This window comes from Myxocyprinus asiaticus, chromosome 8 (assembly GCF_019703515.2).
Source record: "Myxocyprinus asiaticus isolate MX2 ecotype Aquarium Trade chromosome 8, UBuf_Myxa_2, whole genome shotgun sequence".
In the NCBI taxonomy this organism is placed as follows: domain Eukaryota; kingdom Metazoa; phylum Chordata; class Actinopteri; order Cypriniformes; family Catostomidae; genus Myxocyprinus; species Myxocyprinus asiaticus.
In genome coordinates, this window is record NC_059351.1 from 11,797,674 (window position 1) to 11,823,322 (window position 25,649).

Consider the following 25,649-nt stretch of genomic DNA (forward strand, 5'->3'; position numbering starts at 1 on the left):
GCCTCTTCAAACCACAAGGCGGAAGGATTTGGAGAGGTAACTGGCTAGAGAAATCTTATAACCTTTTATTTTTATTTACAAGTCTATGCTTTGTTTTAACATTTTAAATCATGCATTGTAAAGATAAACATGTATAAATCACCTCAGCACTCACAAAGAAGCATCTAGCACGTTTATAATCGATGTGTGCAGCCGTTAGCCTGCTTTAGTTAGCCACTTTAAATCTCCACCTGGATACCATTGAAGCTTGATGCTTTAGCTGAGATTATACATTAGATAAGCTTCTTTTAAATTTTATTCCATCAAGATGGTATAACTTCGTTATATAGCCATGTAATAATTAGATGGCTTTATAGACTTTATACATTTATGATAAATGTATGTATGTTGTTAAATATATATGTATGTTGCTACACCAATAAGGGTCTCCAGGGTATCATTTGTGCTGGCTGTCTTTAGTGACACCATTTGTTCCTCGTTGCATACTACCACTGTTATATACTACTTCTACTGTATGTTATATGTTATTACAAGCATCGACAAAATCTTAAAAAGTATACTCGATGCAGATAAGTTTAATCTAAAGGTTATTGTACGTTGTTTTGCAGTTTGCAAAATGACAGAAGTCGAATTTCTTCGAGATCAAGGTGAGAAACGTTAGATCCTTCATGCACATACGCATGCTCAGTTTTAAACTCCTGCATATTCAGAATGACTTAAGCTTTGTTTTTGTGTCTTATCAGTAAATCGTTTAAATTCCGTCCTGGGTCGATATCAGGATGAATTTCCCCCTCCGTCCTCTGTGTCACAGGTAAGTTTGACGAGATGTGCTTTTGACTCATTTATTGTTATTTTGAATATAGACAATCAACCTGCTATGCTACTCTAGAGAATGACATGTTGGTCTCGTGGTATTCAGTGAGGTATCAGGAATATTGTGTAGACTTATAACAGCCCTCACTCTCTCTTTGCTGTGTTTAGGCAGATGATGTGGTCCTGGAGTCAGCGACCCCCTGGCTATCAGACAGAGGGTGAGTCTGAAAGCCAATCCAAAACTTTTAATCAACAACAGTCTCAGACACAAGCTCTCTATTATTTTCACCCTGCATCAATTTCATTATTAATAGATAATCTCAAAAATGTATATATGTGTGTGTGAGTGTGTGTATTATCCTCTATGTTAAATTGAGATTCTTAATAACATTTCCAAGACAACGTGCAGATAGAGGTGTGAACATGTTGTTATAAATGTGCAGTTTAATTTTCACACCCTTTACCTTTCTTTTGCATTATTTTTGGTTTGTTGTATGGTTGATGTCAAGCATCAGTTTACTATTGCTCAAATTAGGGTTTGGGATTCTCTTTTGGGCCAGTAAGCATCCACCAAGAACACCCTAGCAACAGCATAACAACATGCTAAAAATCACTCCGAACACTTTAGTAACCAAATGAAACGTCCTGGCAACCACCACTCTCATTGTCTGTCTGTCCTAATTCCTATGACAGTTACTATAAAATCTAGCTAAATATGTATTACAATGTTAAATGTAAAATTATAGCCATCTCTATAAATATGTTCTAGTATATAGTAATTACTGTAGCATTGCTGTAATTATATAGTAATAGAATCCAATTAACATCAACAGGGAACTTTCGATGTTAAGCTATAATCTTAAATGCATAATGTTGTTCATGACGTGTGTGTGTGTGTGTGTGTGTGTGTGTGTGTGTGTATGTCAGTCTAATGGCTCCTTTGATAGAAGAGTATGACAGACACATACAGCAGATGGAGATGCAGCTCAAGTTTTACCAGGTACAAAGTAAATTAATGCTCACACTACACCGAGGTTTAAAGCTGATGAATTTTTCGATGTTAAAATTCTTGCATATATTCCATCTTAATATGCAGAGTCAACTGAAATGTACAGAAACTGTACAGTGTACACTTTAGCTATCAAAGCTAGATGAGGCTGATTTCATGCTGTCAGCTCTAAATTGCAGTTTGATTCCAAGTTAAATAAATGTGTTGGATAAAAAGTTTGCTGTACACCAATACATTTTCCTTTAATCTCTCCCAATCACCCCCCTCCCCCACACACCTAAACAATTGTTTCTCCTTGTCAAACACACAGAGGCAGATGACAGACGTGAAGGCCAGTCTGGAGCAGGTGGTGAAAGAGAACGAGCGGTAAGAGCTGTTGAATGGATCTCCTGCTGATCTCTTCACTCAGAATATTAATCACTTTTCAAAAAGAATTCAGAGATTAAAGCTGAAGTGTGTAACCTTTTCTGTGTTAAAATACTTTCTCTTATCACAGCTTAATATTCAGTGACATCTGTGAGCAATCCATTTGTAGGTGGTTAATTTTCTCGAAAACTGTAAACACTGTGTCTCTGTGGAGCTATAAAAATTCTCTTTTTTTTTTTGAACGACCCGTCCATTGGCTACCATAATACTGATTTATACTACGTTACATAATACAATGTAATGACAATGGAACTGACACAAAGTGAAGTTAACAAGTCTGTTTACTTCACCCAAGCAGGTACAGATGCTGATAATCTCAAAACAGCCAAATACTGCACAATTTATCGGCTTGGACGATATATAAGCTTATTAATACTTTCTTGTGCTATTTGTTCAATTTTATTTTTATATGTATTACAGGCAATCTGTTACTATAACTTAGATCAAGGGCAGCTTGTAATTTAGGACATATTAATGCAGCTCCACATCACTATTAATTATATGTTTGCAGGCTTCATGCAGAGCAGAGGACATCCATTGAAAAGCAGCTGCAGTCTCTGTCTGCTGGAATAGAAGGAGATACAGATGCAATCGCCATCAACAATCTAGAGGAGCAGGTCAAGTGTGCCGTGGAGGTGAATATTCTGACCTGCTCCCAAACCACCTCTAAACTCTCATGAAATGGTTTGTGCGGCCACAGGCTTTAGAAATGCCCTGAGGTTATTCTGGCTGTAAAACAGCGTTCTTTCGTAAATATATGATGAGACTGCGCAGGTTGCGGTGTGCTGAGGGAATCTGTTTTAATCAGTTTGGAATATGCTCCAGGCGCTCCTCATGATTACATATCAACACTTGATATTACAGAGTAATGAAATATTAGTGCGTCACTAATCAAGCGTTCCACTTGCAACCCGGCATCACGCATCTTTGCCCTCCTTTAAGGAGCAGTTCATTAAAATGTTCGTATTTAAACCTCTAGAGCTGATGAGGGTTTTTTTTTTTTCATTTGAAGTCATTGCACAAGAGTTCATGGAACTTTTTAGGTCTCGTATTCACTATTTTATAACCATGGAGGATGAAATAATTAGTTATAAATTAAACATTTAGCGTCTCTACCTCTTTCTGGCCACAGAGGTGTTATTACCGATAAGAGTCAGGATTGAGCACAGCTCAAATGAGAATAATTGTTGTAAATGTGGTCCACTAAAAAGGAGCAGTGCTTCGCTTCAAGCTTAGGCTCTGTAGTATCTGTACATCAGCTAAATTCTATTGACAATCTGTTATAATGTTCTATATAAATTTGTACCGTAGCTTTTTCTTAGTACAGGGTATCCATGGGTTTTTGGAAAGCAGATCCTCAGTACAAGAGCTTTAATGGAATAGTTCACCCAAAAATTACAATTCTCTTATCATTTCCTCACCCTAATGACATCCCAGATGTGTATGACTTTATTTCTTTTGCAGAACACAAATGAAGATTTTTAGAAGAATATCTCAGCTCTGTTGGTCCTCACAATGCAAGTGAATGGTTGACAGAACTCTGAAGGTACAAATATCACATAAAGGCAGCAAAAAAGTAATCCCTATGACTCCAGTGGTTTAATCAATGTCGATCTAATCAATTTGGGGTGAGAACAGACCAAAATATAACTCCTTTTTCACTTTACATCTTGCCATTGCAGTATCTAGGCACGATCATGATTTCATGATTGCCTGATTACACTTCCTAGTGCTTGATGCATGCGCAGAGTGCTAGATGGCGCTATAGGAAGTGTAATCGAGCTTGAAATCATGATTGCCAAGGAGACTGATGTCAAGATTTATCGTGAAAAAGGAATTACAGTTTGGTCTGTTTTCCCCTAAAACAGATTGGATCATTTCAGAAGTCATGGATTAAACCACTGGAGTCGTATGGATTACTTTTATGCTGCCTTTATGCGCTTTTTGGAGCGTCAAAGTTCTGCCCACCATACACTTGCATTTTATGGACCAACAGAGCTGAGATATTCTTCTAAAAATCTTCATTTGTGTTCTGCTGAAGAAAGAAAGTCATAAACATCTGGGATGTCATAAAGCTCCAAAAATCACAAAGGCCACATAAAAGTAATCCATAAGACTCCAGTGGTTAAATCCAAATCTTCAGAAGTGATATAATAAGAGTGGGTGAGAAACAGATCAATAATTTAGTCCTTTTTTTTTTTTTAACCATAAATGTCTACTTTCAGTTCCACATCCTTCTTCTTTTGTTTTTGGTGATTTGCATTCTTCGTGCATATCGCCATCTACTGGGCAAGGAGGAGAATTTATATTAAAAAAAGGACTTAAATATTGATCTGTTTCTCACCCACAGCTATAATATAGCTTCTAAAGACATTGATTAAACCACTGAAGTTGTATTGATTACTTTTATGCTGCCTTTATGTGCTTTTTAGAGCTAGAAAGTTCTGGCCACAATTCACTTGCATTTAATGGACCTACAGAGCTGAGAGATTCTTCTAAAATCTTAATTTGTCTTCAACAGAAGAAAGTCATAATTTTTTTTATTTTATTTTTTTACATGTTTTTTAGTTTACTATTGCAACACTATGGTAAATTTGGTACATTTTAAAAGGTATTAGTTAACGGTTGTTCTCTAGATGTTAGAATTTACATTTCACCCATCTTTATTGATTTCATTATCTATCGATCTGGGCTGCGTTTCCCAAAAGCATTGTAAGCCTAAACAGATTGTAGAAACCATTGATGCCAATGGTCTCTGTGATCAATGTAAGCTTGCGATGCTTTTTGGAAATGCAGCCCAGAGCTGTTTGAACTGTGACTGTTTGCAGCTCTTATCTCATGATGATCCAGAGGCATTAGTAAGATGAAATCTCAGACCTCAAAGGTGTTTTGTTGGGTTTAGAAAAGCCACAACATCATCTGTGTTTTGACTCCCAGTTGTATCTGTGTGACTCCAGGAGAAGGAACAGGCACTGCAAATGTGGCAGGCAGCTGCGCAGGAGTTGGATCGACTGCAGAACCAGTATCAAAGCACAGTTAGTGATGGACAAATACATGCAGTTGAACGGCAACACATGCAGGTAGCCTGTCCTAACACATTTTCATGCACAAATTCAACACATTACATACAGTATGTTCACGTTCTATTTAAAGCATCATATTTTGGACCATAAACCTGAGCTTTATCTTATACTGCATTCTGAATGTTTGATCTTAAGACAGTTTTTCTATAAATTACAATATGTCCCCCTTTAATATATATAAATATAATCTCTTGTCTCTAAAATATCAGATGTTATGTTATCTTTGAACAGTAGAGGACAGTGTTTAACTACATTTATGCAGACAGTTAACTGAACAAACAGACCACCAGCCTTTCATGTATTTATACATTAACCAGGAGGCATGCAAAGCTATAATCTGAATTATATGAATATATGAATTCAATATTAGCCTTTCTCTGTAAAATACTGGTTTATTTAATCATTGATTATGCTTTGATGTCATTGGCTGTTACCAACAATCACTGTTCTGTTTTAGAATCAGATGGCACAACTTCAACAACACGCCCAGAAACTCCAGAAGACCAATCAGAAGCTGGAATCGGTAAGACCGCCCACTACTTTAAATATGCAATACCTGGGGGTTAGATGCCCCTAGTATTATTTAGACAATATGTTATCAAAATTATTTGTTTACTTTTAAGTAAATGTACCAGATCGTAATGTATATGATTCATCAGTACATGTTATTGTAAACTTTCATTCAAATTTTATTACTTTTGCTTCTTTTTTGCTGGTATAAACAAGGCTGCATGGGTGGGGAATATAAATCAACCATTATTGCTTTCAACATTAACATATCAACATTATCATTACTCTCTGGAATATTTGATTTTGATCGGTCAATTGCCATATTCTGTAGTCAGATGTTTTTGTATAACGCTAAACTGTATAAATGACTGATGTCCCAGGCAAACTAATTCTTTTTATAGCTCTATATATATATATATATATATATATATATATATATATATATATATATATATATATATATATATATACACACACACACACACATATATACAGTGCATTCATAAAGTATTCAGACCCCTTCATTTTTTCACATCAATCTACACTCCATACCCCATAATGACAAAGCAAAAATCAGATTTTTGATAATTTTGCACATTTAAAAAAAAAAGAAAAAACTGAAATCTCACATTGGCATAAGTATTCAGACCCTATTACATGACACTTGAAATTCAGCTCAGGTGTATCCAATTTCTCTGGATCATCTTTGAGATGTTTCTACACTTTGATTGGAGTCCACCTGTGGCAAATTCAACTGATTGGACATGATTTGGAAAGGCACACACCTGTCTATATAAGGTATCACAGCTGGAAATGCATATCAGAGCAAAAGTCATGAGATCAAAGGAACTGCCTGCAGAGCTCAGTAACAGGACTGTGTCGAGGCACCGATCTGGGGAAGGCTACAAAAAAATTTCGGCTGCATTGAAGGTTCCCAAGAGCACAGTGGCCTCTATAATTCTTAAATGGAAGAAGTTTGGAACAACCAGAACTTTTCCTAGAGCTGTCCGCTCAGCCAAACTGAGCAATCGGGGCAGTAGGGCCTTGGTAAGAGAGGTGACCAAGAACCCGATGGTCACTCTGGTTGAGCTCCAGAGATCATGTGTGGAGATGGGAGAAACTTGCAGAAGGACAACCATCACTGCAATACTTCACCGATCTGGGCTTTATGACAGAGTGGCCAGACAGAAACCTCTCCTCAGTGCAAGACACATGCCTGTTTGGAATTTGCAATAAAGCACCTAAAGGACTCTCAGACTGTGAGAAACAAGATTCTCTGGTTTGATGAAACAAAGATTGAACTGTTTGGCCTCAATTCCAAGCAACATGTCTGGAGGAAACCAGGCACCGCTAATCACCTGCGCAGTACCATCTCAACGGTGAATCATGGTGGTGGTAGCATCATGCTGTGGGTGTGTTTTTCAGCAGCGGGGACTGGTCAGGGTTGAAGGAAAGCTGAACGCAGCAAAATACAGAGATATCCTTAATAAAAACCTGGTCCAGAGTGCTCAGGACCTCAGACTGGGCTGAAGGTTCACCTTCCAACAGGACAATGACCCTAAGCAAACAGCCAAGACAACGCAAGAGTGGCTTAGGGACAAATCTGTGAATGTCCTTGAGTGGCCCAGCCAGAGCCTGGACTTAAACCTAATCGAACATCTCTGGAGAGACCTGAAAATGGCTCCACTGATGGTCCCCATCCAACCTGAGCTTGAGAGGATCTGCAGAGAAGAATGTCAGAAAATCCTCAAATCCAGGTGTGCAAAGCTTGTCGCAACTTACACAAAGACTTGAGGCTGTAATCGCTGTCAAAGGTGCTTCAACTAATTACTGAGTTAAGGGTCTGAATGCTTATGTCAATGTGATATTTCAGTTTTTTCTTTTTAATAAATTGGTAAAGTAATCAAAAATCTGGTTTTTGCGTTGTCATTATGGGGTGTGTAGTGTAGATTGAAATAAATAAATAAAGCATTTTACCGTAAATATACAACATTACCCCCAAATTGGGAGAAAAGGGGATAAAAAAAATAACACATATCCTCTCTCAGTACTCAGAACGCCAACTGTTTGAATGAGTGTTGTTCATTGTTCAGCCAAATGTCTGTGTGTGTATGTGTGTGTGTGTGTGTTTTTTTCCCACTCTCAGTAGTGTTTGGAGAGAGAAATACTACTCTGTTGCTAAATATTTGATGAGCAGTATATTTAATGAGCTCTCACACCCACCTTATTTTCACACCTGCCCCATCTCAAACATTCGTCTCTTATCTCCTCTGTTTTTCACCCTCAGTGGTGGATTTCTTTTAAAATATGTGAGTGTGTGTGTTTGGCATTATGCCTGGCCGGCGCTCATGTCTGTCCTGTCACACTCAGACAAACCAGCAGTTCCTGAAGACGGTGGCGGAGCAGAGCAGTGAGCTGGAGGAGTTACGTGCACAACTCAGGTACCGTTCCAGATGGCCAACTCTTTGTGACTTTACCCTTGACTCAAGTTCTATTCTGTTTGGCTCATGTGGTCATTCTTCAGTCAGCTCAGCATGTGTTTTATTATCTTAACCCAAAAATAGTACAATCACATTTGCTCAGTTTATTTAACATGGCTGCTCTCACTGTTGTCCCTGAAAGATGTTTGATGGTACTGTGACTGATAGTAATTAGACGCCTTGACAAGGTTCAAGCTTAGTTATTTTCAGAGTATTTGGGGGCCTTTGGCCAATTTTATGTATAGGTACATGTGACAAGGAGGAGGGCGGGGCCGGGTCGTGACTACGCACGCCCGGCACCCAATCGGGCTTATCAGCCGATGAGAGGGATAATTGCAAAGAGATGCGGCAGTTCAGAAGGGAGAGCTACAGGCAGCTGCCCTGTAAGCATTTATGCTTGTGTGTCTTGGTGTTTACGATTGGGGGCCGGGCGTGCATAGTCATGGCCGGCCCCACCCTCCTCCTTGTCACAGTACAGTAGAGAGAGAGAAAGAGATATTTTGGAAGGTTTTTTGGACATATACCATGGTACTCTTTGGAATAAATTGAAGTACAGGCAGATCCAAACTTAACCATTAGGTAACAGTTCCAAATTTTCAGCCATTTTGTTAAAAATATATTTACTGTTTTATGTGTATTTGTGTATGATGTTTCAGACAAGCAAAGGTTGAGCAGAGATCTGCTGCAACGAAAGTGGAGGAGATGACCAAACTCCTGCAGAACGTCCAGGATCGGATGCAGAGGAGGGTGAGAGAAAATGTGGATGCTGCTATTGTACACATGTAAGTGTTCTTGTTACCCTAGCGCTTTTTAACGCTGTTTTGTGTGTGATGGTGCAGGAAGAGGACGCAACAGAAGCTCAGGGCAGAGAGGAAGCATCTGACCGGAGGCTACAGCAACTACAGACAGCACTCAACCAGCTAGAGGCCAGGTGCAGTTTATCAGTTATGATTTCAGTATAATAGCTTGATGAAACATTTAACAATAGACCTAACCTCCCAACTAAACAACATTGGATCTTTCTTTTGGGAAAGTTGAGGAATGAGGATAATAAAAAGTATAATCTTTGTAGATATAATTGCATTTGATTTGCATTTTTGCAAATAAAAAGTAGATTTGCAATTTTTGCAACTAAACATAGATGCATTTCTTTGTGTATGCAAAGTAATAAAAATACAAAATATTACCAATTTAAAAAATGTAATCATCACAGTACCATATTTCTGACCTTTTTTGAAGAAGTTCATAGTCTATAGCAGGCACTGACATGCACAGAATGGCGGCAGCAGGTGCGCAAACCTGCCCCTTTCGTTTACAAATCTAAAGGTGCCATTTTGGTCATCCAGAAAAAGGGGAGAAATATTAATAATTAAATTAAAATAGTTAAAATTGAAATCTCGTCATAATCTCACAATAACAGTAATAATGTGTTAAGAGATTTCTTTGTAAATCGCGGGCGTATTAAAGAACATTTAGCGGAGGTGCCTTTAAGAGCATGCTACAGCAAATCGGGGGCAGATTCCAATCGCAAGTGATCCTCCCTATGCCTTATACACACTCCGAACTGCAGAGCCCTTGAAGGAGGTACTCTGAAGGAAACATGGCATTACTGTATGAATGTACCCTTCCCTAACAGTCTTGTGGAAGGGCCCTCCGAGAAAAGATTAATTTTCTCACTTTCGTTTTGAACGAGCTTTCTAGTGGCATCCCCTCCTGCAGGAGTGCCCTTCAAGAAAGCAAAAAATGCAGTTTTGAATTCGCCCCAGAACATCGAAGTGCTGTTACCTCAGATGAGTAACAGGTCAGATAAAAAGTCCACTCCATTTATTGTGCTGTAAGTTCATCAAAAGAATAATACTCAATTGCTACCGCATTTCCGACATCACGTAGCACTAGTGCACTACAGATTTATTAATTATAATGGGAGCGGTCGCGTCGCTTACAGTGATATCAATTTATAGAATATTGACATAAACTGTCAGGTTCAGCCAAAACCAGTTTGGTTTTGTTGAAACTAATAAGCCATTAGATTAATCACTTTCAGAAAAAATACCATTAGGCTACCACAGTACCGCCGCTTCTATACGCATATTATGCAGTCTGCGTAGGGCACCAACTCCCTAGGGGGGCACTGTCATACCCTAGGGGGCCACCAGAAACTCCACCGGCTGCCCTTACTCGCATGTTATACGTTATTCAAGGATCCTGTAGCATTCGCAGAACACAGTCGATCGCCTTGTGTCTTTCTGTAACTGCTGATCTCCTGGGATTTTCAAGCAAAACAGTCTCTAGAATTTACTCCGAATGGTGCCAAAAACAAAAAGCATCCAGTGAGGGGCAGTTCTGTGGTGGAAATGCCTTGTTGATGAGAGAGGTCAACAGAGAATGGCCAGACTGGTTCGAACTGACAAAGTCTACGGTAACTCAGGTAACTGCTCTGTACAATTGTGGTGAGAAGAATAGCATCTCAGAATGCTATTCTGAGATGCGGTTTGGCGCTGTTTTGGTGGCACTAGGGGGACCTACACAATATTATACAGGTGGTTTTAATGTTGTGGCCGATCTGTTTATATATACTGTGTGTGTGTGTGTGTGTGTGTATATACATTTCTTTTTTTTTATTCCTTATTAATAAACCTCGTCTGGTGAAATATATACATAAAAAAACTCTTCATCTGGTGAATCTATAGGCTATAAAAATCTTCATCTGGTAAATACTCGCATATAGAGCATTATAACGGAGCCAAGTCTCTGTAATTTCAGAGGAGCCCCTGGTTTATTTCTGGCTTGTTTAAAGTAAAAAGTCCCATGTTATGCACCAAATCTTCATTTCTCTGGTTATTTTGGGGATTTTGGTTGCACCATAAACTGCTTTTGGGATTTTGTTCATTTTGCAGCCTCATTGTCTGTACCTTTCATAGTAAGGAAAGAATAAGATATTTTTAATTATTATATAGCTAGATTTTAAAAAACTATTGGGCAATTAATTGGTGATCAGCCTTTTCCACCACCTTTGATATCGTCAAAATCCAGCATTGCTTGACCTCTAGTGTAAGTAGGCCTTATGAAATGCCATTTATCTATATATACTCTATGTTTATTTTCCAGGCTTAAAGCTGCGACGCAGGATTCTGAGTCCGTGCGCAGGAAGCAGACGGAGTGGGAGCGGCAGGTGGGAGAACTGCAGAGCCGCTGCGCCTCTCTGGAGGAGGAGAAATTTGAAGCCCTCAGTCGCCTCCGTAACTCTATCCAGTTGGCCGAGGAGGCCTCGCTTCAGAAAGAACAGGTCATGCTCTGAACAAATTCACCTCACAAGCCTAACACACAGGCATGTATACCTATAATTCCTGTGTCTGTACTGTAGTCTCAGTTGAGAGAGAAACAGAGAGCAGAAGAACTGGAGAAGATGAAAGATGCCATGAAACAGCTGATCCAGGATGCTGCTTTACTCACCAGGAAAGAGGTATAAAAACAATGCCAGCAGATTGAGAGAAAGAGCGAGCTGTAGGCATTAGTCTCTACTGTCTCAGTATATTGATTCTACTGTGGCTTACCCTGGTCCATCACAAACACCTCAAACAGTATCAGCAGTGATCACTTATCATAAAGATTTGATTAAGTTCAGGAGTTGGAATGTCTTTTTGGGTTGTTAGGTGATAGTTATAGAGGCCTAATTTGAATAGTTTTTGTGTAAAATGTTGAAAAAAATAACAGAGCAAAACATGGCAAGTTATTACATTTTAACACATTTTTTTCTTTGAAATAACACCATTCACAATAAGACCAGGAACATGTATTGAGAAAGTTAATAGGCACAACAGATTTTCTGAAAATCACTTTTGGATATTTTTGATATTCAACTGATTTACACACAGGTTAGTATATCGGCTGTTTCTAATATGACTTGTCCAATCAGTATTGTTATAATGCTTTGTTCACATCAGTTGGAATGTTTTTGTCCATCACTCCTCTATAGGTGGAGAGTGTGCGGAAGCAGTGTAATGTTCAGATTCATCGCATGGCTGAGGAGCTGTCCGCCCTGCAACTGGTGAGACTTTATAGAGCTTAATTTGTAAGACACCATTTCAAGCGTGTGACTTAAATGTGTCATCTGATTGTGTGTGAGTGTGTAGGAATGTGCTGATAAAGAGACACAGATTGAAAGAGCCCATCGGGAGAGAAAAGCTGTTGAAGAGGAGCTGGAAAAGGTGAAAATAAATGCACATTCTCACAAACAAATATTTAAATAAAGCAATAAGCCACCCGAGACTGGGTATTACTGTGATGTTACCACAGTTGAGAGGTTTTATTAGGCATAGTGTCTAAAACCGCTTTTAATGTGGTAAAATCACTGTCATTTATAGAATGGCAGCAAAAGCAATTTAAACCTTGTTCTATAAATTACATTAATAAATCATAATTAACACTTCTACAAAATCATTTTACCACCATAAGCTTTGTAGTATCTTGGGTAGAGGTCGAGCGACAGATAGTGTATTTTGCCGATACCAATAACTAAGGTGGTGGAAATGGCCGATAACCAATTAATCTGCTGATAGTTTTTAAAATTACTTATAGAATGTAAAAAAAATGGTCCGTCATAGTAATGAAAGATTTAAAGAGCACCTATTATGGTTTTTCAAATATTACCTTTCATGTAGTGTGTTATATAGCTGTTTGTGAATATAAAAAAGTCTGCAAAGTTTCAAAAATCAAAGTGCACAACAAATGGAGTTATTGACTCCCAAAAGAAAGAACTGATTCTGAACACCTGAAACGAGTCGTTAGTAATTCCAGACTTAATTCCTGTACTAACATACATAATTTGGTAACAAAAAACCCACCTCTGGTCTGTATACATGTACAGCCAGTGCACGCTGTTAGCCTGTTAGCTGTTAGCCTCTGCTAACCGGTTAACTCACGTTATTATCAAACTGCATATAAACTTACCACTGAGAAACGTCCTGTTCTCGTTGTTCTTGCGATGGTGGTCCGGGTTGATCTTCCGATGTATCACTATTGGACTCGGGATCAAATTGGTAAGGTAAAACAGATATTTTTCAGATGGAGCTGAAATTCGGATATGGTAGTGGGCATTTCCTTTCCGACACGTGGTAGACCAATCACAACAGACTGGGACATCTGACCAATCAGAACAGAGTAGGCTCTCTGAAAGGAGTTTAGAATGAATCCTTTAGAAAGGATCATTGAACGAGTCGTTTTTGACACTGGGAAAAAAGGTAATGCTGCAGTTTAAATTATGAGCAAATTAAAGTGTTTTTTGACCTTGGATGCATGTAAATCTATTGTATGAGACCTTTAAAATAAAATTATGCACGTTTAAAAACCATAATAGGTGCTCTTTAAGAAATAAAGGCTGCAAGAGTCCAAAATGAATAAAATCCAAGATGCCGTTTTTCAACCAAAATCCCAATAATAACAAAAAAGAGATTTTGTGCATAATGTGGGACTTTTAACTGAAAACAAGCCCAAAACACACAAGGGACTCTTAATTTGAAATGATGGCGACTTGGCTCCGTTACAATGCTCTGTGTTTAAGTATTTACCAAATTAAGCTTTTTATAGCCTATATATTCATAAGATTAAGGGTTTTGTATAGAAGGGTTTTGTTTCACTGAGGACCATCGATTAATTGGTAAAACCGTTATATCGGTCAACCTCTAATCTTCAGTTGGTATGCGGTCACAAGTGGGCGATTTTTGGCCCTCTAACATGGCTTATCCAATTAGATTTCAGAGATGGAACTATCAATTTTAGAAACGCCTATAAACACTGACACACACAAGATTTAACACAGTATTTGTAATCCTTTAAACACAGATTAAGCTTAGTGATTTAGTAAGTGATTTTATCACATTAAAATCATGTTAACACGCATATTGTTTATGTCTTGTGGCTATACTTTTGAAAAAGTGAGTATTTTAACTTTGAAAAATTGGCCCCCACTCACTTCCATCGTAAGTGCCTCGCTGTAACCCAGATTTTTGTTGTTTTTAAAGAAAAGGAGAAGGATAAGTCAAAATTAATTTATGTGTTAGTCAATATAATGCAACAAATGCTGTCGATTGAGCTTAACTTGTATTGAACTCAGAATATTCATTTAAGGTGAAGGAGTGAGCTGTGTGTGTGTTGTAGGTGTATAAAGAGGGTCGTGTTGGAGAGCCCGAGCTGAGGAAGATGGAGGCTCTTCATCATAGATGTTTGAACGCTGAACGACTGAAGGATGAAACGCAGCTCACACTCAACAGCACAACAAACAAGATGAAGAAAATGGAGATGGAGTAAGAACACACTAGTGTTAATCTCATCTGGGACTAAAGATGCTACATGTCAATAATCAAAGATTTTAATGACGAAAATATGACGAGAAAAAATTATACTGCAAGATGTTAACATTGCGCTAATGTTAGGATCAAAATGTAGCTTGTGTTGTTGGTAAAATCCTAAAATTTCTAAAGCTCAGGATAGTCTCTGAAGAGTTAAAAAACCCTAATACAGTAACTTCTATGAAGTAGCCTATACTGTACTTCAGTATATACAGTATATTAAATGCTATTCAGGTGCTCTAGTTTTCAGTACCATTTTTTCATGTTGTTTATGTTGATAAATTATATGTTTGATATAGGGTTGGGCGATATATAGAATATTCACAATTAATCGCGATGGTTTTGCTGACGACATAAAATGAAGCAATATCCTGAATACCGCGATGATTTTATTGTGCTTTTTATTTGGCCATCAAGTTTCATAAAGAGCGCATCAGTAGACTAATTTCAGAATCCTTCAGGGCTGCACAATTAATCAAAATAACACCAAAAATGCGATATGGTCATATGTGATTATAAAACTGCAAAAGGCTGCGATTAAAGACAGATCAACATGATCTGTGTTCGCTTCAGATCAGAATAATCAGGTGACATGCTGTTCTGTGCACACCAGGGGGTTAATGGGCTTGTGTTTTAAGTGCTTTTAGAGCAGCTCACATGCATTGTGAAAGAAAAGTACTGGAGGTTCAAGCATTCGCGCAACTCCAAACAGTTACCACTGTACTTTCAGTGTCAAAATAAAAGCTCCAGGTGAAAGTGCAGTAAATAGGGCAGAAATGTATTACATTTATATAAAACAAATTTAATCCTCAAAATAATTATGGAAATTCACGATTATTATTATAATAAACTTGACTGGGTCCCACAGTAATAGTTAAGTATTACTCAATATTCAACTGAGTTCCAAAAATTAAGTGGAGTTGTTTTTGCACACCTTGTTCATTCACACACAGAATTTCTCTTGTGAAAATATATGAAGGTAAATAATGCTTTTTATTAAGCTACTATGTATCATTGTATATAAAATATAAATATAACAGTGAATATCAATGAAAATGATTAGATCTCATTTTCCCTTCTGTTTATTTAGTGAAAAACTGGGAAACATGCCTTTATTATTTTTAAATAGATTTTTATTCAATGCCTTTATAATATTGAATTTACCTGGCTGTTTGGATGAAAGGATGATTCCTCTGATTAAAAAAAAACTAAACAAAAAACTTTTGCAACATTGCAGAGCAAATACATAATCGTTGCGATATACTGTATATCGAATATTGCTAATAGGCTGAAAAATATCGAGATATAATTTTTGTAGCTATATCGATACATGTTTAAATACAAATGTTTGAATATTTGGTTCAAATTTGGTCTGTTAAAGTTTAAAATAGGGATACATCGATCCGATACCTGGATCGGTATCGGCTCCGATACTGAAGCTTTTAGACGGATTGGGTATCGGTCCGACGAGCCCGATCCAAATCCAATTCTGTGTGTTAGTCATGTTCGTTGCTGTCAAGCTCCAAAAATGACATAAAAGAACCATAAAAACACCATTAAAGCAGTTCATATGATGCGCCAGCGTGTTAGTGAATGGTGCTGCTCTGTTGACACAAACTCTCGCACAGGCTGGTGATGCACTCATGGCTATTTTTAGACTTCACAGCGGTGCGCAATATTTGAGCACTACTGAAGAACAGCATCTCAGATGTAGATAAGATTCACTTATAATGTGCATTTAGAACGGCACTGGAGGTGCATTTTACCAGAATCTGAATAAGAAGCAAATTAAACTACTGTGAACTTTCCTACAAACAGACACATCCAGGACTTCCTGGAGAGTTTAGAATGTCAAAATAAAAGTGTGAGGGTTTAAAAAGTGCACGATTTAAATATATTACTGTCATATTTCAAATTAAAAGTCAATAAAAATAATATTAATAACAATTTATTATAATTATTACTACTGACATCATTAGTATTTGTTTACAATTTATAACAATATTTAAGTTGAATGGGTTCCAAAAAAGAACTGTGTGAATGAAAAGTGGACTGATGTCTTACAACTAAATCGAACAAAAAAGAGATCTGAATCCTTTAAAGTCCAGATACAAGTTGAAACATTTTTGGGGGGAAAAAAGGTAAAAATAAAACACTTTTCTACTGAAGACTGGAATTACTGTTAATTTTGCTGCTACATTATCCGGTATACTAGTTAATAATGAAGTGTTTCTTAATAAGCTATACATTTATATTGAAATAATGTGTAGTTAGAGGTTTGTGTTTCTTTACATATTAAAGAGTACTCCCAATTAGTTCCACACAATAATGTAAAGATATTCTAAACTGATTATGCAAAAAAACAACACTGGTATCGGCTTGGAATCGGTATCGGCCGATACTGAGATTTCCGATATCGGATTGGAAGAGAAAAAGTGGTATCGGTACATCCCTAGTTTAAAAGGGTTTTTGTTATTTTGCATATTGCTGTCAACTACAGTTATTTTTGTCAACTAAAATTAGATGCCGAGTAAAATTGTCTAAAGTTAATGAATAAGACATGACGAAGTATTGACAATTTAAAGGACATATTTTTTTTTCTGAGAGAAAATACAAAAAATATGAGTAAAATAAATAGCTCTGTAAAAATCAACACTGGAACACACACACACACACACACACACACACTTAAAAAAGGGCAAATACAAGGGTCCATCCCTAATAAAAGCTATGATGTCTGTGTGAGTGCATAGGTATTCTGAGGAGCTGTCGCGCTGTCAAGAGGAGGTGCGGAGGCTGCAGTCAGTGCTGGCGAGTGCGAGACAGGAGAGTACGGCCATCAGTGAGGAGCGAGTCACACTGCAGCAGGAGAACCAGCAGCTCCACAGAGACATGGAGGCACTCCGCAAAGAGTGTGCGTTAGCTCAGAGACGTGCCAAACAACAGGTGACACAAGGGCCCTTTTTAAAGAGCAAATTTAAAGGGGTAGTGTTCATACCTGTGTTTGAGTTTTTCAACATACAGTATTTTACAACCAAAACTACTCTGCAAAAACAGTTAATGGCACTGACATCACAACACTGATCAATATTATTATATGACAGGCCACATTTATGAATAAATGACTAATCACTAATTTAACAACTTGGCCCACCCTGATGAGTCATAGTGTGAACTACAGCAATACGACGTGTTTAGGCTATTATAACAGAGGTCATTTAGTCATAAAAATCTTAAAGGCACTGAAGCAAAAACAACCTCTATTCTAAGGATCAGATTGACAGTGGAAACTGATCATGTAAAACAGAATTATGGCTGTTCTGGTGCAAGACACCTTGACTAACTTTATAAGTGCACATCGGGGTAAATAAACAGAAGTGTAGAAAATGTCCCATTAAACAGATTTTTGTGTGTAGGTGTCTTCGATGCAGCAGGAGCTATGTGTGAAGGAGCAGGGTTTGGAGTCCAGGCTGAGAGAGATGGAGGAGAGCAGCAAAAACTCCAGCGCTGGTTTGAGCAGACTGCTGCTCGCTCAACAGAAAACTATCAGCCGCTACAAAGACGAGGCCAAGCAGCTCACGCAAGCGTTCCAGCAGAAACTCAGCAGCCTCCGGTGAGTTCTTGCACACATGCCCTCTAGGGATGTCAACAGGGCTGAAAAAATGCATCAAATTTTTCACTGAAAAATTACAAAAATGTTAATTATATTTGAATTTTAAAGACATTATTTTAGGTACATTCAGGGTCTGAAATTAACACTCACCAAGTGCCAAATGTGGGTACATTTTCTGTTTAGCCGGTGAATTTCGCAGCGTCACAGGCCACTCTGGAGGGTGGATTTTGCTTTCTATTAGTTTCTGTCAGTTTGTAAAATAAATGTAAACACATTCTAGTTTTGTCCTCAAGGGGCTCTTTAGGCCTACAGTACAGTCAGTAACACAGGTGTTTACATGGAACAGCTCTTATTAGCTCGTAGTCCCGCTGCTCATCAATAGCTGTCTCAAATGCTGTGTGTCTACTGACGTGTTTTGTGCGAAGGTGGATTCAGTGCCTTTAATCCAGACTTCAAATGATTGCAGGCATTCTTTATGGCAATTCTGTAGCTGGGTAAGCAAACTTTTAATGAATCAACACTGTTTGTATACTTTGGGCATTTGACTAATCCAACTGTAACCACGCATATTTAAGATGACATCAATGCTCGTGTACTGAAAGCTAATAATAGAAAATACACACTGGCTTTGTATATTACAAACTCACCCTGAAGCGGCAGTGGCTCTGGCATGGTGAGTGGATTTCTTGCGCGCCAGGACATGTAGTACCGTTAGCAGTACATCTTGATGCAAGATGAAAGCAATGTTCAGGAGCGTTCATGCCATCGGGATGAAGGGAAGACCACTCTTGGATTTAAAGTGGATGTGCAATTAAGTTTTAATTACCCACTTCCACATATACAAATTCACTGGTAATGACTGCATTATAATAAAAACCTAATGATTTTCATGACGTTCGGTTTTGTTAACAGTTCTTGAACGTGCATTATTCCGGTGATGTGGACAGAAAACCAGACTAAAATATTCAGACAGTGTTTCTTGTATTACTAATAAGTGCCACAGCAACACTGCTACTGAATCTACAGCGGGAGACAAGACAAAAAGCACTACCAGTATTCCCAAAGAAATTACTCTTTTGAGTCAGTTCTTTTGAATCTACAGCATGAGACATAAGCGACAGTGTAATCTTATTCACAAACAAATGACTCTTTTGAGCAGGTTCTTTTTAGTGAATCAACAACTGTTGTCCGATTCCCAAATGCACTACTCGATGAGCTGGCTCTTTTTAGTGAATCAAAAAGACTTATGAATCCGTTGGAGCTGACTGAATTAACTGACTCACTCCAAGTAAATCAAGAATTGCTACTGTGTTGTGTGTGTACATTAGGCTCATGAGAGTTACCTTACTGGTCATTCATATGACAACATGTACTTTAAAATACAAATGTAGTTTTGTTGTAATAAGTGAATAATCTGAAAAATTACTCAATGCAAATCTGACCTTATATATTTCATAAATAAAACAATGCAATTCTTTAAAAATGCAGTTCACTTTTAAACATTCATACAGTATTTATTAAAAATAAAAATAATTGGCCGGTAAGAAATCTGGCTGGTAAACTTTTTAATCTACCAACCAGCTGGTAGATGAAAAATACAACCATAGTATGTCAATACAACCATCTACCAATCTCACATTAAAGTCAAACAAAAATAATCAAACTGTCACTGCCTATACACTCACTGAACACTTTAATAGGAACACCTGTACACCTACAGGGTCAGGAGCTTCAGTTAATGTTCACATCAACCATCAGAATGGAGAAAAAATTTTATCTCAGTGATATTTTGGTACCAAACGGGCGGGTGAGTATTTCTGGAGCTGCTGATCTCCTGGGATTTTCACGCACAACAGTCTCTAGAGTTTAGAATGGTGCCAAAAAAAAACATCCAGTTAGCAACAGTTCTGTGGATGGAAATGCCTTGTTGATGAGCGAGGTCAACGGAGAATGGCCAGACAGGTACGAGCTGACAGAAAGGTTACGGTTACTCAGATAACCGCTCTGTTCAATTGTAGTGAGCAGAATAGCATCAGTATGCACAACACGTCAAACCTTGACTCGAATGGGCTACAACAGCAGAAGACCACGTCGGGCACTTTATTAGGACCATAGTGTTCCTAAAAAAGTGCTCAGTTAGGCAATATGCGCTCTGCCCGGGCAGGTTCACATTTCCGTGAGGCAGCGAATGCAAGTTTTGTCGTGTGTGGAAGTTGCACTGCTGTGGTTAAACAGCCTCTTTGGGGTGCTTTGATTTTTAAATGGTTTAAAATCAAATGGCACTGAACTTTTCTAATTATTGTACGTTAGTATGCACACCAGCACAAAAGGGAAAAACACTGTCTTAACCTTTATCAAGCGCTAAAACTTTGCTTGGTGAAAAAAACAACCTGGAATCATGTTTAATGGTGTAACAGTCAGTCACATGAAGTCCATTTTTGCAACCTGAACGCAGCACAATGAATGAAACACAACACAGGTGTTTCAAGAAGTGTTTATAACACTTAGTTCTTTTTAACTTTACTTGGTGTCTAAAAATGTGGCGATCCTGCGCAAGACGCTGTAAGAAAACAGTGAAATTCAGCGCAACAGTCAAAGAGCATGTCCAGCATGTGTTAAGAGTAGGCTATATAGAAAAACAGTGCAAGCACACGCAAAAGCATATTTGACTCGCCCTATACACATAAATCACATCACAGACACAGAACAATACCTGGATTTTTGGGGATTTTAACAAAGCAAACCTCACACGTGAACTGCCCAAATACAAACAGCACATTACATGCCCAACCAGAGACAGAAATATACTGGATCACTGCTACACAACAATAAAGGATACATATCGCTCTGTCCCTAGAGCAGCTTTGGGACTATCTGATCACTGTCTGGTTCATCTTCTTCCAACCTACAGACAGAAATTAAAATCTGCTAAGCCTATATTAAAGACTGTAAAGAGATGGTCCAACAAAGCAGAGCTGGAACTACAAGCCTGCTTTGACTGCACTGATTGGAGTGTTTTTGAGGCTGCAGCCACCAATCTGGACGAGCTCACAGCTTTTGTGAGGATATGTGCATACTTATTTAACATTTAACAATGACAAACCTTGGTTTACAGCGGAACTCAGGCAGCTTCGTCAGGCCAAAGAGGATGCTTACAGAGTTGGGGATAAAGTCTTGTATAATCAGGCCAGGAACACGCTGAATAAGGGAATCAGAGTGGCTAAAAGAAGATGCTAAAAGAAGATACTCTGAGAAGCTGAAAAACAAGTTTTCAGCTAATGACCCTGCATCAGTTAGGAGTGGCATGAAACAACTTACAAATTACAGGACTCCTGCCCCCAACCCTGTGGTGGACCAACAACTGGCTGATGACCTGAATGTGTTCTACTGTAGATTTGAAAGGCCCAATCTCACACCCCACACCCACTCTGACCTTCACTTCACACAAACACCAACACCTCCTGCAACCCCCCTCCTCCCCCCTCCTGCTATTCAACCTGCACTTAAGATCTGTGAAGATGATGTGAGCTGCGTCTTTTGACAACAAAGGATAAGGAAAGCACAGGGCCCAGATGGCGTTTCACCTGCATGTCTTAGATCCTGTGCTAACCAGCTGGCCCCCATCTTCACACAGATCTTCAATAGATCACTGGAGCAGTGTGAAGTTCCATGCTGCTTCAAACATTCCACTATCATCCCCATCCCAAAGAAACCAAAAATCACAGGACTTAATGACTACAGACCTGTCGCCCTGACGTCTGTGGTCATGAAGTCATTTGAGAGACTGGTGTTGGCCCACCTGAAGAACATCACTTTTGTAGATCCCCTTCAATTTGCTTATCGAGCAAACAGGTCTGTGGATGATGCAGTCAACATGGGATTGCATCATATCCTGCAACACCTGGACAAACCAGGGACATATGCAAGGATCCTTTTTGTGGACTTCAGTTCGGCTTTCAACACCATCATCCCAGCTATACTCCAGAATAAATTACACCAACTCTCTGTTCCCATGTCTATCTGTCAGTGGATTACCAGCTTTCTGACGGACAGGCAGCAGCTTGTGAGACAGGGGAAACTCACTTCCAGCACCTGTACAATCAGCACTGGTGCCCCCCAGGGATGTGTGCTCTCCCTACTATTCTTCTCCCTCTACACCAATGACTGCATCGCCAAGGACCCCTCTGTCAAGCTCCTGAAGTTTGCATATGACACCACTGTCATCGGCCTCATCCGAGATGACGATGAGTCTGCATACAGAAGGGAGGTTAAACAGCTGGCTGTCTGGTGCAGTCAAAACAACCTTGAGCTGAACACGCTCAAAACGGTGGAGATGATTGTGGACTTTAGGAGGAACACTCCAACACTGACCCCCCTCACCATTCTAAACAGCACTGTGGCAGCAGTGGAGTCATTCAGGTTCCTGGGCACTACCATCTCACAGGACCTGAAGTGGGAGACCCACATTGACTCCATTGTGGAAAAAGGCCCAGCAGAGGTTGTACTTCCTTTGTCAGCCGAGGAAGTTCAACCTGCCACAGGTGCTGCTGATACAGTTCTACTCAGTGGTCACTGAGTCTGTCCTCTGCACTTCAATAACTGTCTGGTTTGGTTCAGCTACGAAATCAGACATCAGAAGACTACAAAGGACAGTTCGGACTGCTGAGAGGATTATTGGTTGCCCCATGCCCCCCTTTCAAGAACTATACACTTCCAGAGTGGGGAAAAAGGCTGGAAAAATCACTCTGGACCCCACTCACCCTGCCCACTACCTTTTTGAACTGTTGCCTTCTGGCCAACGCTTCAGAGCTCTGAGCACCAGAACCGTCAGGCACAGGAACAGTTTTTTCCCTCAGGCTATCCATCTCATGAACAGTTAAATTGCCCCATTGAGCAATAACTATGTGCAATACACAGTTTAGTCTTTCTTATATTTATCCAACACATCCAACCTCTTCTGCCATTTCATTCCTCTGAGAAAAAAAAAAACAAAAAAACATTTGCACTGTACATAACAGATTTGTATTTACACTGTACATAACAGACTGTATTAGATTTGCACTACCCATGTGTATGTGTGTATGTATGTATGTGTGTGTGTCTGTACGGATGTGTATAATTTTTTTTATTTTTTATTAATATCTATGTCTTGCTGCTGTTTTTGTATTGTTGTACACTGGACGCTCCTGTCACCAAGACAAATTCCTTGTATGTGTAAGCATACTTGGCAATAAAGCTCATTCTGATTCTGATACTTGAAAAAACTGACACAAACCTGGCCAGAAAAAACGTAAATGTTTCGAAACTCGTCAAACTCGGGTCGGGTTGAAGACATCTATTGCACGTGTAGAATAACCAAAAAGTGATTTTGGTATTCGAATAGTGGTGCGTCCAGTGATTAACCAAATGTCAACTATCCGTTCACATCCCTAATTTTTAAATCAATGTTGTCTCCTGCGTCCACAAATAAACCAATGAGCACAATGAGTGTTATAGCATTTTTTCTTTATTTATTTTTTTGTATAATTTGTTAACAGCCAGATATGTTCTTAGCAATGTGCATAAAGTTAAAAGATTTAGCCAGTCCATATCCTTAACTATTATGTAAAAAGTAAAACGAGAAAAGAAACGCTTCAATAGATGGTTCAATGTTAACTGAGTGTTGCACAGTAGCCTAAACCTGTGGTAGTACTATGGCACCGGATACTGCTGGTACCACAGTGTTTTTCATTAAATACAGTGACATGTACTGTATATACGAATGCTTATGCCACAAGAGGCAAAACGCTAATAAGAGAACAAGGTATAGTCAAGATATGACTGCCAAAGACCTCCACCTCTGGAGGCTGCTCACTCCGAAAGCTGAGGCAATGTTACACTGTTTTTTCAGTGTCTTGTGCAGTAATGATACATTTTTTTAGAAGTCATCATCAGTGCTTTACACACATCCTAAATCCAAATGCTCATTTTAGCATTTGAATGTGCCTTTTTAATTTTAAATTCGATGAATATTCAAATTTGAATTTGACACCCTACCCTTAATGCCTTCAGGGAGGGTGATGTGCACAGAATCATTTACCATACTATTTACCATAATATAATTTACCTTAATAATTATTTTTTACCATAATATTTAGAAAATCCCTTCCATCTAACATGCTTATTGATTAAATATATTGTGAACTTTTTTGATTTAATCGCAGTCAGACAAGATGCTGCTATTGGAGAGAAAGGTCACACTGAAATGGCTGTATGATGATTGCAGGTCAGAGCTGAACAGACAGAAGCAGCGGGCTCAGGAACTGGAGATCCAACTGGAAGCTGATCATCAGAGGATACTGGAGGTAAGCCTTTAAAGATAGGTGACTAAATTTGCCTGAGGTTTTTGTTGTGTTCCAGTCATAATGTATGTAATTTCTGCTTATAGTATGAGAGGCTGGTTTCCGAGCACCAGGAGAAGAACGTGCGTCTACAGAGGCGTCTTACTCAGGCAGAGCAACGGGCAGCAAGTGCATCACAACAGGTATACGTTCCCTACTGGATGTTTATTTGGACCTTACACACCTGTGGTCTATAGCAGCTAGACTGAGGGTGCAGAACCCTCTCTAAACTGCCTTGTTGCTGTTTCAGTTGAGTGTGATGTCACACAGGAGGAAAGCTGCATCCATGATGGACCTTGAGACCCTTTCATAGGAGAACTGCAGAATGTCTTCCACTCCCATCTTCCTTGTAAATAACAAGATCCCTGATGAGCTGAGAAGCCTTGGTTCATCAATGGGTTTATTCATGCCTTCACTTGCAAGATTATCCATGTTTATCAGTTAGTTCATCGATGTGGTTTCTGAGTTATAAATGTTTTTGATGAGTTTACCATTAAAGAGGTATATGATTAAGTTCACTAACTGTAGGAAACAAAATATTAGAATCATTGCATTGGGACAAATATCAAGTAGTAGATAACTGATTAATTGATTCTTGTTGATTTTTACACTAAGCGATGAGTGAAACTCTCTAGAAAAACTTTTTTTTAAAAGTCTGATTTTTTGCAAATATATTTGACCAAAAGAACTCCCTCAAAAAAAATATGTACTGACAAATGGGACATCAGTATGGTTTGTAAGTTTTATGCTACACAAGAGCAATATCTAGCTTGTGAAATATTTTTGAGGAAAACTAGAAAAATATATTTTTAATCAAAATTTCCATGATTTTCAAGTTTTTATTAATATCTGAATTTTAAATTCAAGATTTTCCTCAACATTGGGAACCCTGAATTATTCAACAATACCAAAGTTATCTAACAGCATTTAAAAAAATGTGAATTATTACATTTGTTGCTTTTTTCCAAAATAATCAAAAGTTTTTTGG

The 25,649-nt window shown here is 38.6% G+C and overlaps 1 protein-coding gene across 2 annotated transcripts; it reads left to right on the forward strand.

Annotated features, from left to right (window-relative positions):
• sclt1 (sodium channel and clathrin linker 1) lies at nt 1–25,480 on the forward strand. Of its 2 annotated transcripts, XM_051704364.1 has the most exons (22): nt 1–36; nt 609–647; nt 744–811; nt 982–1,031; nt 1,741–1,813; nt 2,133–2,188; nt 2,760–2,883; nt 5,206–5,328; nt 5,789–5,854; nt 8,212–8,282; nt 8,978–9,068; nt 9,161–9,252; nt 11,430–11,607; nt 11,686–11,784; nt 12,298–12,369; nt 12,455–12,529; nt 14,478–14,623; nt 17,422–17,614; nt 18,085–18,281; nt 24,547–24,625; nt 24,709–24,804; nt 24,912–25,480. In XM_051704364.1, exons 2-22 carry the CDS (start codon nt 617–619, stop codon nt 24,972–24,974), a joined length of 2,043 nt encoding a protein of 680 aa, XP_051560324.1. In that variant the 5' UTR covers nt 1–36; nt 609–616; the 3' UTR covers nt 24,975–25,480. The 2 variants fall into 2 exon arrangements, with proteins under 2 accessions (XP_051560324.1, XP_051560325.1); XM_051704365.1 differs by lacking the exons at nt 24,709–24,804; nt 24,912–25,480 and having other exon boundaries at nt 24,485–24,625.
• Nucleotides 25,481–25,649: the final 169 nt, after the last annotated feature.

What these genes read in the sequence shown, in the direction of transcription:
- sclt1 (XM_051704364.1), top strand. Translation starts at nt 617, where the DNA reads ATGACAGAAGTCGAATTTCTTCGAGATCAAG. An exon ending in CCCTGGCTATCAGACAGAGG is followed by an intron (nt 1,032 to 1,740) that starts GTGAGTCTGAAA and finishes TGTGTATGTCAG; the next exon opens with TCTAATGGCTCCTTTGATAG. An exon ending in CCTCGCTTCAGAAAGAACAG is followed by an intron (nt 11,608 to 11,685) that starts GTCATGCTCTGA and finishes TCTGTACTGTAG; the next exon opens with TCTCAGTTGAGAGAGAAACA.